The sequence below is a fragment of the Rhinolophus ferrumequinum genome, chromosome 14 (assembly GCF_004115265.2).
Source record: "Rhinolophus ferrumequinum isolate MPI-CBG mRhiFer1 chromosome 14, mRhiFer1_v1.p, whole genome shotgun sequence".
Taxonomy (NCBI): Eukaryota; Metazoa; Chordata; class Mammalia; order Chiroptera; family Rhinolophidae; genus Rhinolophus; species Rhinolophus ferrumequinum.
Window position 1 is genome coordinate 11,392,338 of NC_046297.1, and position 14,835 is coordinate 11,407,172.

At 46.7% G+C, this 14,835-nt stretch overlaps 1 protein-coding gene across 1 annotated transcript; it reads left to right on the top strand.

The window, feature by feature from the left end:
- Window positions 1-1,743: 1,743 nt before the first annotated feature.
- Window positions 1,744-14,287, top strand: PRDM14 (PR/SET domain 14). The gene is made up of 7 exons (XM_033126952.1): window positions 1,744-2,452; window positions 3,043-3,096; window positions 3,185-3,342; window positions 4,124-4,385; window positions 8,230-8,432; window positions 11,354-11,455; window positions 14,060-14,287. The coding sequence occupies exons 1-7, from the start codon at window positions 1,744-1,746 to the stop codon at window positions 14,285-14,287; spliced, it is 1,716 nt and encodes a 571-aa protein (XP_032982843.1).
- The last annotated feature ends 548 nt before the right edge of the window (window positions 14,288-14,835 follow it).

Here is a 14,835-nt window from a genome sequence, read left to right on the forward strand (position 1 = left end):
CGCACCCAGGGCTTCGCGAAGTCGCCGCGGCCTAAGTGCGGCGGAGCGCGGCAGGCACGCCTCGGGCCGCGGCGGCACCCGCGCAGATTCCGCACCACGTGGCGCTGCACAGGCAAAGCTGTCGCGGCCTAGGCGCCGCACCACGTGGCACTACAGGACTGTAGCGTCTGGAAGCAGGTCGCGAGCGCTCCCGGTGGGGTCCCGGAGCAGGTTTGGAGACCCGAGGAGTTAGGAGCGCGACCCCCCGGGGCTGGGGGGCGAGGAAAGCAGCGGCCAATGGCTGATGTGGGCGGGGAGGACACAGGCCAGGGGACTTGCGTGGGCCGCGTCCCTTCCCCACCCTCGCCCTCTCCCCGGCCCGGGGCCCCGCCCGCCAGTCCGCCGCCCTCTTAAACCCCGTTCGGCCCGCCCCGACAGCCCGTAGCCTACGGGTCCCGATCCCGCGCCACCTCTCAGGGTCCTGCTCGGTGGCGGCTCTCTCGAAGGTGGGTGCCCGGCCGGGGGCGCCGCGGTGGTCCGTGTCGTCTGCTGGGGGGGTGCGGAGCACAGACAGCAGTCTCTGGCGCAGGTCGTTTGGAGAGATCCTTTTGCCCTCTTGGGCGTTTGCTCCCTAAGCGGCTCTCAACCCCAGGGTGCAGGTCCTCGGGGTGAGGGGAGGCCAGGAGCGGAGAGCCCTGGGGGGCTCAGGAGGAGCCCGGCAGATGCCTTCGTTGTGGCTGACCTCTTCTCCTGACCCCGTGTTCTTTAATTTCTGAGTCACGACCCTGCTTTATTTCCTATTGGACTCATTGATCTTGTCCTCAAGACCCGCCGGCCCTGAAGGAACTCCGTTCCGCAGCCTTGGTGGACTTGAGCGCATTAAAATGCCATCTTTTCGGAGCAGCAGCGGCGTGGGCTCAAGGGCCGCAGGGCCGGCTGCCTGAGAGGCTTCTCCCTCCCACCCGGCCTCGGCCTGGTCCTCGCCTGCTCTCGAGGGGCGACCCCAGGTGGGGTGACGGGTTCCCGGAGGGACTTGGGGGACGTGGTGGGACTCCGCTCACGTGCGAAACACCGCGCTCGCCGCGGAGCTCGGGAGAGCTGAAGGTGGCGCCCTCATCCGCGGGGTCAGAGCCCGGGCTCGCAGCCGGGCGGCCTCCCCAGGCCTGCCCCCGGGCTCTGGGAGCTTGTCTTCTTAAGCGCGTAGTGACCGGAGCCCATGGCTCTTCCCTCCCTGCAGGGGACCCAGGGAAGGTTGCCGCCTGTCCCTAAGCGCAGCGCGGTCTTGCTGTCGGCTTCCGGCCCAGACCCCGTAAAGAGTTTTCTTGCACCGAAAAGAGAGCGGGAGAGGAAGCTTGGAACAAATTTTTCAGGAGCCGGTTTTGGGGCGGGATGGAGAGGGGGGGTGTTGGAAACCAGCCGCGCTGGGTCGAGGTGTGTCGGAAAAGGGAGGGCAAAGGCGACACTCATCAGGACCTCGGAGTCGGGCAGGATACCGGCACATTTTCGTTTTGGTTTTTTTGGGGTGTGTGTGTGTGTGTGTGTGTGTGTGTGTGTGTGTATGTGTGTGTGTTTATTGCTGTTTTGTTGCTCTCTGTTTGGGGGCTAGGCTTGCGAGATCGAATTGGGAAGTGGATCTAATCCCTTCGACCCGGGGCTGGCTTGAGGGGTGGAGGCTCGGCGACAGGAGCAGGGCCACTGCGCCCCGCGCCCATCACTCAGCCGCGCTTGCTTTTCCGCAGACCTTGTCGCGTTCTGCGGTCCGGGATGGCTCTGCGGCCACCAGGTGAGGCCGGCCCCCAGGACAAGGTGTCCTACCCGTCCGAGACGCTCCAGAGCAGTCCCCAACCCTTGGCCGCCTTCTACACGCCTTTCCCGCCCTACGGACCCTACGGGAACACCGTGGTCGCCGCCGAGGAGGATTTCCAACTCCAACCTTTCCGGCAGCTGGCGGCCGGCCTGTCTGCGTCGCCGGCCTTGCCCCAATTCGCCTTGCGGACCGCGCCTCCTTTGCTGAGTCCCGGCCTGGCCCTACAGAGGGAGCCACTCTACGATCTGCCTTGGCACGGCAAGCTGCCGCCGTGGTACCCATTTCCGCACTTCCCCAGGGAGCCGCAACACTTTCCGAGCAGCAACCGAGAGGATACTGGCGCCACCAGTGAAGACGTGGCCCACGCTGGTGGCCGAAGCGACAGTGGCCAGTGTTACGGATCTGAAATTTCAATTCCTCCGCCCCCTGTGGATATTTCCCTGTCACCTGAGGGGCCGAAGACATCCCAGGTATTACCTTGCTTCCCATGCAAGCGGTCCGAGGACGGCTCCAAACTCCAGAATCGGGAGGGGAAGTCGGCTCATCGTTACCACTTCACCCAGGAGGACCTGAATTTAGTTCTGTACGGGGTCATTCCCAGCCTGGAGCACCCAGCCCGCCTGTACCATGCGGCTTCCGGCTTCCTGGTCCCTACAGACGTCTCTGGTAAAGGCATCCCTCCTCGTCCGGGGCTGGGTTAGATGGGCGTTGAGATGGGAATAGAAGTGAGGAAGGAACACTTCAGGGTGAATCTGAGTCGGGGGCGTTGCGGGGGGTGTAGTGAGTGTATGGACCTCCATCAGAGGATGGAGCCTGGGGAGGCCAGGCTCCTGTCTGAGGCCCTATTTGCTTAACTGCATGACCCCTAGTATTGGTTTCAGTGAGAGCTAAGGATGAGAGAAAGGGTTCATGCGGTGGACTTGTCAGCTGGGCTCAGATTCTACCAGGATGTGCAAGGCAAGCCCCTGAGAGCATCATGTAATTTGTGGAGTCCCAGCTCAGCCATCCACCAAGACCTTAGTCAAAATCAGCATTATCTCTGATTCTCAACTTCTTTAAATATGCAAAATGGCGTTCACTGCATAACCTTGCAAGGGTTGTTCTGAGTCTCCAAGGAGAAATTGTGTATGTAAAAGGAGCATGAAAAATATTAATATCAAACTCAGGATAGAGGTTACCTCCTGGGAACAGGGAGGGCCGTGCCTCATGAAAGGATTTTTAATGAAAAGTAAAATTCGAACCCTACCTTTTTCTAGAGTCTGATTCTCTCCCTCAAACTCTGGATCAAGACTCGCTTCAACTACCAGAAGGTAGGCACAGCTCCTTGCCTGGATTTCTTTCCTCAAATGAATGCAGTCAGTTTCCTCATCTGCTTCCCTTTTTGGGGGGTTTCCCTAGGTCTCTGCCTCAGGCGGATGCTGTTTGGCGAAGTGCCACATTTTGGTGTGTTCTGCTGTAGCCCCATTGCCAAAGGAGTCAGGTTTGGGCCCTTTCAAGGTAAAGTGGTCAACGCCAGTGAAGTCAAGACCTACGGGGACAATTCTCTGATGTGGGAGGTAAATACGATTCCTGGGGGCAATCTTGACCTGTGCCCCTCTGGAAGAAGGGACACGTGGGGCAGTGATCTGCTGTCAGCACTGCCTGTTTTGCAATACAAAGGGAGGCAAAGGCAGAAGTTCACTCCAAGAAGATAGCACCTCTACAGGAATTCTGTGTTTTATGGTCTCTATTCATTTTAGTCTGTGAAGACTAGCAATGGCATATACGTGTAAAGAATTCACACATTGTGTTATCTTTATAGACAAAACCAATTGCTTTAAATATAATGGAGTGACGCTGGAGAAGATGCCAAAGGGAATAAAACATTTAAAAATCTGTATATCATTTGCCAGTGTAGTTGGCTAAGGATTTGTGAAAACTGAGATTCCTGACTATGTGTGGGGCTGTCGTAACAAAACATCGGAGACAGTGGAATTTGCCAACAGCAGAGAAACTGTTAAAATATGACTCCATTAATATGCATGAAAACTAGGTTGGGAGACAATACAAAACTCATTGGTTGTCTTTAAGCAGAATTAAATGTAATCTCTTATTTCCCTTACCTGTAAATTTGGAAATAAGAAAGTTGATAAAACTGAGAGTCTAAAAATGCCACATCACTTATAGAGATAGCCTTAACTTATAAATCTGTTTAAGCTTGATAATAATATCAATAAATATGTTCCGTGGACTCAAGTGTGAGATGTGGATTATAAAGTTTTAACAAGTAAATTTATTTTATAGGTTAGGCAAAAAAAACAAAAACAATGTAGATTCCAAACTTCATGTCTTATTTAGATCTTTGAGCATGGTCGTTTGAGCCACTTTATAGATGGAAAAGGCGGTGCAGGGAACTGGATGTCCTACGTCAACTGTGCCCGGTTCTCCAAGGAGCAGAATCTAGTTGCAGTGCAATGTCAAGGACAGATATTTTATGAGAGCTGCAAGGAGATCTACCAGAACCAAGAGCTCCTGGTGTGGTATGGAGACTGCTATGAAAAGTTTTTGGACATTCCTGTGAGCCTGCTGGTGACAGAGCAGGGGAAGCAGGCGTCTGAAGGTGAGTTCATACCTTGGCCCCGCCCAGTGAGGTGCTCCTAGGGGGAGGACCGGGCTCCTTTCCAAACCCCAACACCTTCCTGCAGCTTCTCCGCTGCTTGTGGAGCTCCTCTTTCCCAAAGGCTAGTGCAGGAGACCAAACTGAGGGTGCCTCAAACCGGGGGACGTTACATAGCTGGAGGAAAAGGCCCTCACCTTTCCAAAGCTGCAGAAGCTGCTTCTGTTCACAAGGATACCTTTTCTTGAACCCCTTCACCCCTCCCAGGGAATACAATAAAAGTGAAATAAATGAATGCAACCTCGGCCTTAGGTGAGCCGGTTTTGATTCATCTCTGCTCAGGCTAACACAGCTGGGGAAGTCACTGCTCCAGACCAGTGTTGTTCAAATGGTGGGCTGCAGTATCTTAATGGGGTGGGAAATCAATGTAGTGGTGGACACCAGCAGTAAAGAAAAAAGAGAGAATAAGAGTAAAGTAGGATAGAAAATATTGATGTGAATCTCACGTAAGAGCAAGCATTGTTTGGTGAAGGTTTTGTTTCAAGTGGATATGTGTGTGTGTGCTGGGTCTCAAGTAGAAAATGTATTTCTTAACTGGAGGTCTCAGTCAAGTTTGAGAAGCGTTGAGCTAGACTCTCGCTCTCAATTTTTTTTTCCAGTATTTGTTAAATTAAGTTTATTGGGGTGACATTGCTTAATAAAGTTACATAGGTTTCCAGTGTACGATTCTATAATCATCTCAAATTTTAATGTGGCTGTGAGTACTTGAGCAGCTTGGGAAAGTACAGGTTGTGTCATTCTGTGCTGAGACCTGAGATTCTGCATTTTTCTCAAGCTTCCAGGGGATGCTTCTGCTGCTCGTCCCTGGACCACGTTTTAGCAGCAAGGAGCTAGAGGACTACCGACCCACTCTTTGGGAGTGAGCCTCTGGAATCTGCACTTAAAAAAAAGCTCTCAGAGTGATTTTCTTATATACACAGAAGCTTGGGAACCACTGGTCTAGTAGGTGGGACAAGACAAATGCAAATTACTATAATAGGTGTAATCAGATAGAAGACCACCCACCTCGTTATGTTATAATACACGCAGTACGTAACACGTACAAGAAAATGTGAATTGCATCCATCACAGGCCGCTGCATGCAAGTCTGAGTTCTGCAGGACAGGAAATCACCCTAAACACCTTCCTGTCCCCTGCTTCTGGATCCCAGTGTGGATTGAATGAAGGCGGGAAGACAGCACAACTCAATTGGGAAAAGCTGCTTAGGGATGAGATGAAATACGGGATATGTTAGGGAGGAAGGGGGAAGGCATTCCAGGCTGGGGAACTGGGGAACGGTGAAGCTGAAGGCAAGGACATGTTCATCAGGGATGAGCAAGTGAATGATGAGCAGGATCTTTCTAGAGTCCCAATACTTAGGGCCTGTTGGAACTGTTTTGGGGAACTGTCTTCAGACTACTGTGACCAGTGGATTGGTGTGGGGGGAGGGGGGTAAAGCGGGTCGTGGAACTCAAGAGCGGCCACATACTTAGCACCAAGCCAAGCACGTCTTTTTGGTCCCTTCCCAAAATGTACCAATTGCTTTTGAAATCAAAGTGAAAAACAGATTTGAGAAACATACATGCTTGATTAACTCCCCCCATTTAATCATTATCTTTTTGAAAAATTCTTTCACACGGTGCATCAAGCTATTGAAATGTTTGGAACCTTGGCTGTCTCAAGTGAGGTTCTCCTGGAAACTTATCTTCAGGAAGTAGTCTCGAAGAATTTTTTTATGCACGAGGATTTTTAGTACAGTTCCATCGTATATGAGTGGAAAAAAACACAAACAATCTAAATGCTCAATAGAATAATTAAGTATTAACATTGAGGAACATACGGAGCTCACAATGAGATGATCAGCAAGAAGGATGAGGGCTTATCCTTGATGAGCGTGGTGAGTTACCTGATCCACATTATATCCAATGCTCAGAGCACGGTTCACATAATGTGTGTCTTGGACGACGTGTCGGGGGAGGGGACCTTGTAAAGAACTGAATTTGTTGGGAAGAATTTACAGATGAATTCACTTATCTTGTTATGAATGTTTTTGGATAGGGTAAAAAGGAAAGAAAAATTAAAATTCCTCTGTCCTCTTACAAAGAACTTTTTCTCAAAGGCTTTTGGTGAGGGTTAGTGGGAAGCTTTCCTTTCTGAGGTCCCGAGTGGGCGGGAAGGGTCCGGCCCCTATGTGGGCGGGTTGTTTGAGTAAGCAGCCTGCAGAGTGTGTGTTTTGGGGGCTGGAGGTGTGGCAGGTGAAGACAACTGTTAATCCTTCCAAACTCCGTCTGAATTGTGTGTTTGTGGTGGGGCAGGAAGCATCGTTACCAGCATTGGCAAACTCCTGGATTAAACGGAGTAAGTGACAGAGCTGCAGGGAGGAAGAAAAGAGAAGGAATAAAAGTTAGGTTGGGATAAATTTCCAAAGACCTGAGCAGAAAACGTCGGCAGCTGAAGTCTAATTAGTAAAGGTGGTGTGTCGTTTCTACCTAAGTGGTGGTTCTTATTGCAAATTCACCTTGTACCCATATTTTGAATTTTGGTGTGCTTTAGTGCTTTGATTTGTGAAGGTCACTGGCCCCTTCTTTTAGACCCCCTTTTGCCACCGCAGGAAGCAGGAAGGCTAGGTATTTCTGACCGAGGAAAATTCTAGCTCTGAGCACTAATCGTTTCAGCTGAGGGATTCTGCGAGTATTAGCACCTCAATGAAAGTGGTAGACTTGGCTGGGCTAAGGATTGTTCTGGGGCGGGCGGCTGCCTTCCTGGTTATTTACGTAATGAATGGTTTATTTCCTTAGCCACTGGTTAAACGTGCCTGGGCCTAGTAGTTAACTAACAAAGCCCCTGATGGATAGCTTCCCTGCTATCCTGATGCTAAAAGGATTTCTCTCTCCAGATTCCTGCATAGACTCCCTCCCGGCTCTTTTCTCCCTCCCTGGGGCCAGACAATGAGGTCTTAGTGATGGGTACACCATCAAAGCCCCTGTAGCCTCTGGAATCCAGAGTGTCCTCGACAGGGATGCTTTTGTAGGTGGTCCCTGGCCTCTCCGCCCCCAACACATAGATACCCTTGGACCTGGCACCTCCTTTGCTAGAGTCGTCGGCACCCTCTCTAACCTCTCTCCCCCGCTCCACTGATTAAAAACAGATTTACCTTTCTTAGTCTTATCTCTCACTCAGCGATACTATTCAGTCACGGTGGTAAGAACTCAATACGTGTTAGAATTAAATTAATCATCACGATAACCTATGTATTAGGGAAGGCAAGATATCGTCATCCTTACACTATACATGAAGATTCTAGCTCTGGAATCTTCCCCCACAATTCAGAGAAGCTGAAGACTTCGTAAATGGAATTAAATGGGAACATAAGCTGTGACAATAAGCGATGCGATGGGTATCCATTGTTGTGGTGAACTGCTTTGAATTTGTAGCTCAGGCTGATCTGAAAGGGGCAAAGAAAGGACGTATGTTTTGATACATTATTAACTTTGTAACAAGAGCCAGTCAGGAGTGTGTAAGATTATGGCTTGAGGTATTTATGAACCAAATGATAAACCAGCATTCTATTATGGAGGGAAGTGACATAAATGAAAACAAAATTGGCTATGAGTTGGTGGTTGTCAAAGCTTGGTGTTGGGCTCAGAGGGATTTATTTTATGATTTTGGCTTTAGTATATGTTTAAAATTTTTCTATAATGATCGTTTTTTTAAAATTGCCTTGGAGGAAGTATACCAGTGAGGGAAGTTAGCTGACAAAGCCCCCCAAGTCCCACCCCACCCTGTGTTCTCCGCCTGTGTTTGACAGAGTCTGCAGAAGGTTACAGATGTGAACGATGTGGAAAAGTGTTTACCTACAGATATTACAGAGATAAGCATCTCAAGTACACCCCCTGCGTGGACAAGGGTGACAGGAAATTTCCCTGCTCTCTCTGCAAACGGTCCTTTGAGAAGCGGGACCGGCTTCGCATCCATATTCTCCATGTTCACGAGAAGCACCGGCCTCACAAGGTAAGAACGAGGTAGCAAATGATCTGCCCCTTCACTCACTCTGCTTTTACTGGCTGTCCCTCCGCGAACCCCTAAACACACCCTGAGGCCTATTGGGTGCAGTGCCTACTAACTGTCATTCTGAGGGTGTGACTAAGAATAAAACCAGGAGTGCTTTTTATGTTTTTCCTTGGTAAACCTTTGAAATGTTTACTTCCAATTTTTTTTAACATGAAAAAAACAGTGTATGTTTGATTAAGTACAATAAGTAGAAAAAACAAAGCAAAAGCCACTTGATATGCTATGGTCCAAAGTTAAGATATTTTAGGTATACTTTTTCTCGATCTGTATGGATTTGGAATATACTTGGGATCATACTGAATAGTATGAGGCTACTTTTCTGACTTAAGATGACACCGTAAGCGAATTTGTAAATATATAATGGCCATATCAGTACTTTAAGTGGTACTTAACTTTTAACATGATAAAGTAGATTTAATTTCCGCAGAAGCCCAAAGAAAACATTCAACTGGAATAGAAGAAAAAGAAACTCAAGTGAAACAGATGTGTAGAACTTCAGATAAATGATTTTTAACAAGAATAATTGATTTTTGAAAGAGAAAACATTACTGATTGACAAAAATGCCAGAAGGTGCTGGGAATACAATAGAGTGAAAAACTCTATTCTCATCCTCCTTATAGCATTTACAACCTAAACAAACGTACCCCCTTTTCAGATGATTTATCAAGCAACATTAAAATGTCAGAGAAAACCCTTGTCGTCCACAACAATGAGTACCAAGAGTTCATACATAAATTCAGAGCTTCAGTTCAGTCCAGCCATCTGAAAAAGCTGACCCACGGGGAGAGCGTTTGTTTTTTCAGAAAGCATTGTTTTCCATATTCCATCCATGGTTCAAATTTAAGCAAGATTTTGACTTTAACTTCTTGCATCTTTGACTTCCTTGTCAGCTGATGGTTTTGCTACAGTTTCTAATCGCAAGACATAAATTCAATTTCTTAATTGAATAACTTGTATAATGACATTTACACAGCGCTTCGTAGCGCACACTCTGATTTGAACCTGCTTTCTGGGCCTGTGAACTGTCATGCTTAGGTATTTTTCATCACCTTCCAGATTCATCACCACTGATTCTTCTATCCCACTCTTCCTCTTTCTTGATTTCTTTTTTATATGACTGGGGCATATCATGCAATTGTGTCTAAGGGTATACGTAGTGAAAAGTTTTCTGAGTCCTCTGTTGGAGGATATTTTACTCGCGTATCTCTTTGATAGTTTGACTGGATATAGAATTGTAGCTAGAAATCATTTTCCCTCAGAATATTCAGAGCATCATTCCATTTTCTCCTGTCATCTAATGCCAATCTGGTTCTTGTTTCTTCATAAAGATAATCAGCTTTTTTCTTTGTTGAAATTGGGCTTTTTTGTCTTTGGAGTTCTGAAATTTTAACAGAATGTGTCAAATTGGATGTATTTCTTCTACTTTGTACACAGTGGAGTACAAAGTACTCTTTCCATCTGAAGGCACAAGTCCTAAGCTCAAAGGAATTTTCTTGTTCTTTCTTTAGTTATTATCTGTCTTCCAGATGTTAAGTTGAATCTACCTCCCTGTGCTTAAGTTTTAATTTTTTTTTGCTTAGCCTTTTCAGGAATCTCCCCAATCTTATGACTAAATACTTTAGTATTTAGTCATCTGGGTCCATTCAGTTACATAGCATTTCCACTGAGTACTTTTTTATTCTTTTTGTTTTTAATTTTCAAGAATAGTGTTTCTTTTTCTAACTACTTTCCTTCCTTTTATAATTGATCTGTTTTTTTGTAATATTATCTCAAGCATCTGACTTTTTTTTTTTTGCTTTAGTAACAATAATACATGCTTATTATTAAAACTTTAATCACTACAGGAAAAATACAGAAGACTTTTAATCTAAATCTACCTAATCTAAAATCTCATAATCTAAAACTACCTACTCTTGGGGTGGCGGGTTAGCTCAGTTGGTTACAGCATGGTGCTAATAACACCGAGGTTGCCAGTTCGATCCCCGCATGGGCCACTGTGAGCTGCGCCTTCCTTAAAGAAAAAAAAAGAAAAATACCTCCTCTCCCCTCTGTTGTCATGAGCACACCTGGGGAGCGGGCCTTGGAAGCACAGCAGTTTCCTTTACCTGGTTCAGAATTCCTGAGGAGAGTGTCAGAAGTCAGGGAGGAAGGAACACAGAGCAGGAATGTGAACTGCTCACCACAGGTTCCTGGACCATATGCTGTCCCTGGACCCCAAACATTACCCTTGTTTTGTAGGTACAGTCTGTCTCAGGTCAACTGCCACCTGTGCTTCCATTTTGGTCTTTGCATTCCTCACCATCTTCAACTAGATTTTTAGCTCCTTGTCTCTAGACGAGTGTTAAGCACAGAATAGGTACTCTGTAAAGACTTGTTGGATTAATTGTGTAGTGCTTGCAATTTACTCACAACTTACTTCCTGGCTGGAAGGCAGAGCAGGTGGTTTGCCCATGAGGGACGTGAGGAAATGAAGATTTCAAGTTTAACTGATTTGCACTGGCCACATAGCTACTTATTGACAGAGCAGGACTCTCGGGCTTTTATTAAACACCACACTCCAATTCAACACCCACATGTCCCATTTGAAGCAACTGACACCCAAAGACGTGAGGTGTGTTCCTAAAGTCCCAGCACTGAGTGGGCCTGGACCAGACCCTGTGCTGCTGGATTCTTCAGTGCGGGCCTGGCATGTCTTTTACTCTGAACTAGACTCTCAGCCTGGGCCTGCTTGGCGCTCTGCCTACAGATATACACGGAATAAATTCAATAGTTCTCCTCTTTCCCCCGGGAAACAGCATGGTGACGCGAACTTGCTAGGGGAGGGTGTAATTTCAACTCTGTTTTTTCTTTGTTGCCTCAGTGTTCTACATGTGGGAAATGTTTCTCTCAGTCTTCCAGCCTAAACAAGCACATGAGAGTCCACTCTGGAGACAGACCCTACCAGTGTGTTTACTGTACAAAGGTAAACAGAACCTCCTTCTAAGGGATCTGCCTTGAGCTCTGTTTGAGTGTCCATGGACAAGAACTTGAAGCGTAAAGCCTGGCTATAACGAGTTCTTGCTCTCAGCCCCCTGCCCAAATGAGCTCACATTTGCTTAGACACAGCTCCCTGTGGCCTAATCGGCAGTTAGGGTGTGTGTAATGAAATAACCCCAAATTAATAAGGACCTAGTGATGGCAGGTATGACTGTTACATGACAGGTGCAGGCTCCTCAATGCTGCTGATCTAACTTTCTAGAGCAGCATTGCTGGAGTGGGACCTTATCTACAGTCTATAGAAAATTAAGTAATAAAAATGAAGCGAGAAATGCGTGGTTAGGGATTTCTGGAATAGAGACAACAGTTAGCCCCTGCTTTAGAAATATTTTACCAAATTACCTCAGGTCCTATTCGATGAGACATCTGTGCTGCCAAATGCAGACAGCTATTAACCCTAGGTGGCTATTTAAATTCATAAAAGTGAGATACAATTGAAAATTCGGTGACTCCTATGCACAAGTTACATTTCAAGTACTCGGTAGCCCCACGTGGCTAGTGGACCACCCAATTGGATAGGACAGCACAGACATTTCCATCGTCACAGAAAGTCCTACTGAATGACATTGAAATTGACTGTGAGTGTCACTTACTTTTTTATAATAAAGCCCTGAAAGGAACATAGGCTGTCTTAGTTAGGGCGACTTCAGAACCTTCCACGGGTGGAATAAAGCATTGAGTCTACAAGACCTGGGGAAACTAATCTGCCAGAGAAATTGCGTGTCAATAGAAGGGAAATAATCAGCAAAGAAAAACGGGGGACTGTCCCATTTTTCTATACTGATTATTTCCATTCTATTGACACGCAATTTCTCTGGCGGATTAGTTTCCCTCAGCCTTGTAGACTGAATGCTTTATTACAGCCGGACTATGTGCAGCCATCACAAACCAAAGGAAGGTGGCCACGGATTTGTGTGCAAAAGCAGCCTGTCCTAAGGGGTCAGTGCTCACCGGTAGGATTTCCAGAGCAAGGTCAAAATACCGCCCAACCCCTCCTCTTGCTGGAGTTGTAATTCTGATCCTCACCTCGGCCTTCTAGCCAACCTGGGAGTGAGTGATGCCTGGAGGGGAAACAAAACTCACTCGGGACATGAATGAGTTATTGGCATCCTGGCTTATCCAGGAGCTTCCTGTTACCAAAGCTGATGAAAATTGGCCATGTCTGGGCGTCTGCAAATACAGCATGCGCCCCTCCCTGAGCAGGGACCCAATCCTGCCTGTGCCTGGACACCCCATTGTCAAGTGTTTCTCTCTCAGCTCCCCAAATCCGATGTCACCAGTTTAACCTGATGTTTTATATCACTGTCAGTGGACCCCCAAAATGAAGTGATTGCATTTCTGATAGAGTACCTGAAAGTGACACAGGTCAGAGCATAGTGTTGGAATAAATGAGGGGAAGGTTATAAATAAGGAAAAGGAAAGAAGTGGGTAAGAAAAGATATGTAAAAACTGCAAAGTACTTGGGAATCTAAAATGTTACAGCCACGCTGGAAAACAGTTTGGCAGTTTCTTTAAAAAACGGAACGTGTAACTACCATACAATCCAGCAATTGCTTATATGTTCATGCGAAAACCTGTACACAAATGTCTGTAGCAGCTTTATTCATAATAGCCCCACCCAGGTATCCTTCTGGGGGTAAGTGATGAAACAGACTGGGGTACATCTACAGACTACTACTCAGCAATAAAAAGGGGGGATAAACTTGTACTCCCAGCAACCTGGGTGAATCGCCCGAGAATTATGCTGCATGACAAAAGCCAATACTAAAAGTTCCATACTGTCTGATCCCATGTGGAGAACATTCTGAAATGATAAGATTATAGACATGGAGAACAGTGTAGTGGTTGCCATGGCTTCAGAGAACAATGGGAGTGGAAGGAATAGGTGTGGCTATGAAAGGGCAACGTGAGGGATCTTTCTGATGAAAGTGTTCTGTCCAGGTCCTGGTTGTGGGAGTGTAGTTTGTAAGATGTAACCCTTGGGAAACTGGATAAAGGGCACACAGAATCTCTAATATTCCTTATGAGTGCATGTGAATCTAGTTATCTCAAAGAATTTAAAAAGAGAAGAGACCAGGATGGGACTGATTTATGTAAAGACACTGGCCAATATCAGCTACTCCTTCTGTAATGCAGTTTATCTTGGAGGGTGGCCCTAGAACCCCCTGCGTCAGAATTGCTTGTTTAAATGCAGGTACCTTTTTGCCCCAAAGGGTGTGCTTATTGGATACGTTCTGGGGTAGGGTTGTCAGTCTGCATTTTTATCCGGACCCCTGCCCAGGTGATCTTCGTCACTGACTAGCTGAGGCTACTCAAAAGTGGCCAGGACGACACATCAATCATGTCCCTTTTTATTAAGGCCACGCCTGTTGACCAAGAGCGGCCCATAGCATTAACGCCCATGGTTGGTCAGTCGAAGAACTAAGGGATGACACAAGCATCACTAACTATGAAATCACAAAACCTTTTGTTTAATTTGTCTTGCAGCTGATGGACGCTAACTTTTTCTTCTGCTTTCTGTTCTCGGCAGAAGTTCACTGCCTCCAGCATACTCCGCACACACATCAGGCAGCATTCCGGGGAGAAGCCCTTCAAATGCAAGCACTGTGGTAAATCTTTTGCTTCCCACGCCGCCCACGACAGCCATGTGCGACGCTCACACCGGGAGGATGAGGGCTGCTCTTGTAGCATCTGTGGGAAAACCTTCCCAGACCGAGAAGCCTTGTGCACCCACATGAAGTTTCATGAAGACTGCTAACCCACAGAGGTTGGGGACTGAAAACCAAGTACTCGGATTCTGTACTCTTCTTGTGTATGTCTGTGTCTCACGAACAAATGATCATTCTTTGAAGATCCACCTATAAGAAACCAAAAAAAAAAATGAAACCAACCAATGAGCGGAATAAACCAGATTTCTCAGCTCTGATTTTAACAGCTTCCATGGAAATGTTTTCCACAATTTCCAGTAAGAATGAAATTTTGGTGAATTTACTTAGAAATAGTGAAAGCTGGCTGTTAATAGTTCTTAAGGGTCTCTGGAAACTCAAAAACCCTGAGAGGAGAGACTCCATTGAATTGCAGGGGCTGGGAGTAGTTTAATTTCATGATGATAAAGAAGTAATCCCATTTGCAATGATATGGATGGACCTAGAGAACACGCTAAGTGAAATAAGTCAGATGGAGAAAGACAAATACCTTATAGGTGGAATCTAAAGAACTGAATAAATGAGCAAACTAATCAAAAAGAAAAAGAAAAGAAGTAATCCTTTTCTTTACTATATGCTTTGGGCCCCCAGCCATGATGTG

Excerpts from the sequence above, each read along its gene's own strand:
- PRDM14 (XM_033126952.1), top strand. The coding sequence starts at position 1,744 with ATGGCTCTGCGGCCACCAGGTGAGGCCGGCCCCCAGGACAAGGTGTCC. Across the intron at positions 2,453-3,042 it reads GGTCCCTACAGACGTCTCTG|AGTCTGATTCTCTCCCTCAA; the intron begins GTAAAGGCATCC and ends ACCTTTTTCTAG. Across the intron at positions 3,097-3,184 it reads CTCGCTTCAACTACCAGAAG|GTCTCTGCCTCAGGCGGATG; the intron begins GTAGGCACAGCT and ends GGGTTTCCCTAG.